This window comes from Melampsora larici-populina (genome assembly GCF_000204055.1).
Source record: "Melampsora larici-populina 98AG31 unplaced genomic scaffold MELLAscaffold_66, whole genome shotgun sequence".
Classification (NCBI taxonomy): Eukaryota; Fungi; Basidiomycota; class Pucciniomycetes; order Pucciniales; family Melampsoraceae; genus Melampsora; species Melampsora laricis-populina.
In genome coordinates, this window is record NW_006768830.1 from 494,352 (window position 1) to 499,967 (window position 5,616).

The 5,616-nt window shown below is 47.8% G+C and overlaps 2 protein-coding genes across 2 annotated transcripts; one reads left to right on the plus strand and one right to left on the minus strand.

Annotated features, from left to right (window-relative positions):
- Positions 1-1,010: 1,010 nt before the first annotated feature.
- MELLADRAFT_94156 (uncharacterized protein) lies at positions 1,011-1,687 on the minus strand (the record flags this gene model as incomplete). The annotated part of the gene is made up of 3 exons (XM_007416950.1): positions 1,011-1,330; positions 1,373-1,524; positions 1,593-1,687. The coding sequence occupies 3 exons, from the start codon at positions 1,685-1,687 to the stop codon at positions 1,011-1,013; spliced, it is 567 nt and encodes a 188-aa protein (XP_007417012.1).
- A 302-nt stretch (positions 1,688-1,989) lies between these two features.
- On the plus strand, positions 1,990-4,738 carry MELLADRAFT_94157 (uncharacterized protein; the record flags this gene model as incomplete). The annotated part of the gene is made up of 11 exons (XM_007416951.1): positions 1,990-1,999; positions 2,086-2,199; positions 2,257-2,630; positions 2,708-2,935; positions 2,998-3,114; positions 3,176-3,322; positions 3,382-3,462; positions 3,526-3,621; positions 3,739-3,827; positions 3,893-4,053; positions 4,488-4,738. The coding sequence occupies 11 exons, from the start codon at positions 1,990-1,992 to the stop codon at positions 4,736-4,738; spliced, it is 1,668 nt and encodes a 555-aa protein (XP_007417013.1).
- Positions 4,739-5,616: the final 878 nt, after the last annotated feature.

Genomic DNA, 5,616 nt, shown 5'->3' on the forward strand with positions numbered 1-5,616 from the left:
AGTCTCTTTAGCCACGCGAACGTGTTCGCTGAAAACCCTGCGTTAGGAATGTGCGAAGATCAAGCGCCCCCCCCGGCGGTGTTATCTAGTAGTCAACATTTCAGATTTTTGAAGAAATATCAAAGCGTCAATCTGCGAAGGGGCCAAAAAGTGGAAACCGAAGATTTTGTATTGGTGAGTCGAAGGCCAATCCTGTCCTCCTCAGTCCATATGGCTGACTTACCTTTATTTTGAAGATCACGGCGACCGGGCAAGTGGCCAGAGTGCAATCAATTTGGAAGGCAGAAGGGCAGTCCGATACGAAAACAGTGTTAGTCGTCAACTCGTGCCGATCAGGCAGGTACCATCCATTTTACGGAATGAGGGAGATTCACGTAAACGAAGAGGTTCTCAACATTCAAGTAACCGTGAGTGTCACAGCCTTGAGTTGACTCGTCCCGCGTGCCCCCTGATGAAATCATTGATTGGTTACGAGGATCAGGAAGTCCAATGTGTGTTGAACGTTCAACATAACTGTCACGACGCCCAATGTCCGGTGACGAAATCACATGTGAAGAGGATCGAACGGAAATCGGCTACTGAGAAGGTCTGGACCGTTCAGCATAACGATCATAACTCATACATCATCAACTTTGCGGCGCAGTACTCTAGCGAAAACCACCGGAAGGCTACTGCGTTGCGATTCAACAGTGTTTCTTCCGAAGAATGGGCTCAGGCCATTAACATGGGGCTTCATGTATGGAACAACGAGACCCGAGCAGGAAGGAGGAGTGTCCAACCTGATCTGGGGTCTTTCATTGGCTAGGAAACACAACGCTGTTGTCAAGGTTTGCAAATAAGTATTTACTGAGACACGTGAATTCCTGCTCTTTGTAAATCGATAGGACCGTTGTCTTTTGGGAAATGCAACATTCACAAAAATCCATGTTTGACTATGTAAACTGATCATCTGAGAATCATCATGTTGTTCGCCATGTCACTCACCCGCTGATCTCCTCACAAGAAGGAGATCACGGATAATGCATCGCAAGGTAACGATAAAACATCTCAGCATGTACCACGAGCCGCACACAAATTCCGTAAGGTATCCCCCAACTACCCAATCGTTCCTCGCTGATATATTTAGGGAATAGGAACAAGTCCCAGTTGGTTACACATTGGCCCTTCAGTATTGGCACCACCGCGTCGACCTGATCCTCATCCAACCCAGCGAACGTTAGGTAATCCCACAACGAGCGCAGCCGGATCAAACGCCGTAGGGTCAAATAATTGATGGTGAGTCGATTTGACTGATCAGGCAAGGTGTAATCTGTTGAACATAACGCTAAAACTCAATTTGGTTGGCTATCGAAAATATGTGAGAAACTCATACCTAAACAATCGTCTTCAGGTGGATCTGCGGTGGGGCTGTCTTCCTCCTCGACCTTGATCGCCACAGTGTCACCCGAAGCACCTGTTTCGGAAGGATGAGGACTGGGATGGCCAGGCTGACTTTCGGCGGCCAGGCTAGCTTTTGCGCGACGTCTAAATCCATGGCAGTATCGGTTAGTAAACACATTAACCGATAATCAAGTATAACAAATGAAACTAACTCGTATTCTTCTGTTTTCATGTTGAAATTGCTGATCTGGATTTCGACGGGATCGTAATTTGGCCCTCGTTGGGTTAATTCGGGTTGAGATGGCATAGCGGGAACCCTCACCTGCGCGAAGCTAAGTCACGCGACTTTTCCCGCGATTCGGATCACAACAAGGGGCCACGATCGATCTGAAACAGACCTAACACCTGGACCACACGTGACTTAGGGCTGTTTCATCTTTTCCTGGATACCACTTATCGACATGGCGGTCACGTCACCATGCTATTAACGACATCACACCTCCATTCCCGAGTAATCGCTGTGATCTGCACGACCTTTTACATCAAGCACTTGATCGATTTTTTTATCATATTCCACGTTCGACTTGATCTTGTTCAATCGCAAGACACATGATGCAAGGTCGGTGTGGACGGCCTCTATATCCGTTGGGCCACTCTCACTGAGCTGAACCACGCGTCTCTTGTTTGTGGTCCTTTCACTGGCAGGTAATTTTTTCGAATCTCCCTTTGGCCCGTCCCAGGGTGCCGGTGACGGAACATCAGGAAATGGTCTTTCCCTCTTTGGCTTGAATAACCACAGTGCCCTGATGAACGGACGAGGTGAGCAATATCTCAACCCAACGTCTGATCCACCGACACTCATGTATGAATCTACAGCCTCTGCATTTGAAGATCCGCCCAGAGGAACCAGCGATGCCAACGCGAGTCGTCGATCATCGAATCTGGGTGGTGCCAATTTTCACGACGTGAACACTTCACTTGCTTTCTCTGCCGGCCGCGCTCGAAACAATCGATCGGTCTCCCCGCGAGGTAGGAGCAATACCATGAGTACTGATCACCGCGGGTCTATTAACTCGCAGCCTGGTAGCCTTGGCCTGGGTCAGGGGAACGGCTTCGAAGGTCACACTCAATCTGATAGTGTGACCTATACATGTGCGCTTCCGGCCCAAACGCTCAAGGTGTTCGAAGCCTGGTCTAAAGACGCAGGGCTAGATATGGTATGGCATGAACATGCCAAGCAACAAGCTGAGGTTCGTGCCCAGTCTAATCTTTTACAATTCGTTCTCAAGAATGTTGATCCAAAATTATTACGATCATCATTTTGTAGATCTTTGGGGACGCTAACCGTCACATTGCTCAAGCTATTGCTCAAGCTCGAATCATGATGGAGGTGTCCGCATTACACACCCAAATTTCGACGCTGACTGAGCATATTGCTACAATGTCTCAGATTGTCAAGGTTCTCGCCGAAGCTCCGGCTTCCGTGCCCAACAAACGTACCAGCACCCCCACCTCGGACGATGAGGGAGAGTGGGCAGCCAGTCCACAGCTCCTCGTGCGTTTTCACCTCCTTTGACTCGCTTTTAGGTTGCACACTCACCCTTTCATATCAAACAGGACGTGATGAACCCATTAGCCTTGAGACTTCTGATGTCTCCAGCGTTGGACGCGTACACGGCCCTCAAGAACAAACAGGAGGGAATCATTCCGACTTCTTTGTTCAATGGTATCAAAGTGAGTTTTCCCCTCGTGAAGCAAGATCACAACTGTTAGCTGACACCGAGTTATTATCTAGCTTACCATTGCGAAGGAAAGTGCAGCGTTCACTGCGAAACACCTTCCCGCCGTGCATCAAGGTGTTGAGGAGGCCTCCGCGGCCAAAAAGTACTGCAGTGCTATCAAAGATTCCGCCAAGCATGCACGGGAAAAACTCCACAATGTGGTGAGTCTGAGTCTCGTCCCTTTGATGATCCAGGTGATTGAACCAATGTATTATTACAGATCTTAACAGGTATCCATGATCCTAAAATGGGTGAAGAGGTGGAGATCGCGGTTCCGAACATCCGGTCCCTGGTGCAAAAAGTTAGTGTTGCTTGCTTGAGTTAACCCTGTTTAATGAAGTAACTTATCTTTTGTCTGCTATAGGTGGCTATCAGATGTGGCACCGCGAGTCCTACCGCCCTCGTCGATGCCGTGTGGGGAGTCACGGATCTACCCACACGCGCCCGGATCGCCTATCTCGTAAGTTGATCAGTTTGCAGTTATCATATCAATTCTGGGTCTGGTATCTGACCCAATCAATGCTCTCTTGTGCATGTCAAATGTCAGCGTTGAGAAGCCGCAAGAATCATGCTCAAGGGCGGCCGAGGGAGCGAATCCATCTGGGCTTGCGTTGATAAGCAACTATCGCGCCTGCGCCTGAGGAATGATGACGCTTACGCTGTTGCGTAAGTAGAATCACTTTTTATCGGCCACTCCGGCTCACCTAACACTGACATGATTTGGATCTTAGTTTCTATCAAATCGTGTTTGACAAAGATTGCAAGCACTTTACCGGCGAGACCTACTTTCAAGTTCTCAAAGAAAATAAAATCAACTTGAATTTACCGTCGGAGGAGGCTGTCTTGGCCCCGCCTGGCTCACAACGTCCAGAATCCAGCCAACGTGGTTTAGGTACGAGAGCTTGCAAACTCTTCAACGAGCTCTTGGGAGGTTTCATGTTGAATGAAAGATTACGCAAAACAAATAGTTTACATGGATAGCTACGGAATTGTATGAAGGCAACGTCGATTACAAGCTAAAGGGATTTCCTTTGTTTCTTATGTCAATTCCACCTGTTGTTCATGTCTACGATGAAATTCACATGACAATATTAGTCCTGTGTTGCTGTGCCCTCCTGGAGCGCGTCTGTGACCCAGTGGCCTGTGCCAATGGGTGAGAGCTGGGACGAATCAGGCAAATCAAAAAACGGTCCTGGCCCCTTTTTTGAGCCCCGAACCGGTCTGCAGTGAGCTACCCGAGAGGTTTAATGCGTGATTTGTCGCGGGTTTTTTTCCTGCGTGGGCCGCCTCAAGGCGGATTAAAGGCGCCAAACAACCGGGCGTAAGGCCGCCTGCCTCTCCGGCGAGTAGGCGTCTGGCAGGCGCCAGCTCAGAGGGCCAGCTGCCGACCGCCCTTCAATGCAGATGGGTACAGTTGTTCAAGGCTAGTCTCAACCACAGCTTTATCCGCCCCGGCCCCGGGGCCCGCTCCGGTCCGAAAAGTTGGCTGTTGGAATCCCAATTTTATAGCCGGCTTTATTGTCAACATTGCGGGTAGTTTACCCTCAAGATCATCCAACACACACACTTGCTGGTAAAACTAAGGGTGTCCGATGCATTCTGCAGGAACGAGGCTTATGAGGACCCCGGTATGCTCTTATAAGGGGTACAGATCCAAAAATGTGACTTTTGAGCTCGCTCGGAAACTTGTCCCTGGCTTTACCCATAGCTTTAAGACAGGTTTAGTCTTTTTAATCAGCTGTATTGGACTTAGTGACTCTAAAATTCAGGCAGAAACAGGTAAAATCCAAGAGAATGCTGTTTAATCCCATATGCCGTATCTCCGCGCGAGCTCAAAAGTCACAATTCTAGATCTGTACCCTTCATAGGAGCATACCGGGGTCCTGGCTTATGGGAATTATATGTAACAAAAGCTAAAGAGGCAGGTAAAAATCCTGTCTTCCGTTGTGCTTCTTGTCAGTTATCCGAAACAAAACGCGATCAAGCTGCTTGTGAGGCTCAAATCCGACGTGAAAAGGAAGCACAAGAGGCCTTTGAACGGAACAAAGAATTTGGCAATCAGGCCTTCAAAGATACTGATGACCCAATGTGCTGTGCAGCTAAGATTTTAAGCTTACAGTCCGACTTTGCGAATGAGAAGCCCTTGCTTCAAAAAGTAATCGAAGAAGCTGGTCATATTTGTATATTTCTCCCGAAGTTTCATTGTGAACTTAACCCAATAGAACTCTATTGGGCGTTTATCAAACATTGTAAGTTACAATTCAATCATAATAATCTAAATTCCCTCTTTTTTCTACTTCATTTGGTCTTACAACCGTTCCTAACTGTTCCCTTTTGTTCAATCGTTCCAATTTTTTAATCGTTCCCCTTTTTTAATTGCTCCCTTTTTTAATCGTTCGCTTCCAATCCATTCTTTTTCTTTGATTGATTCTCCTTTTGATCAATCCCTCTCTTT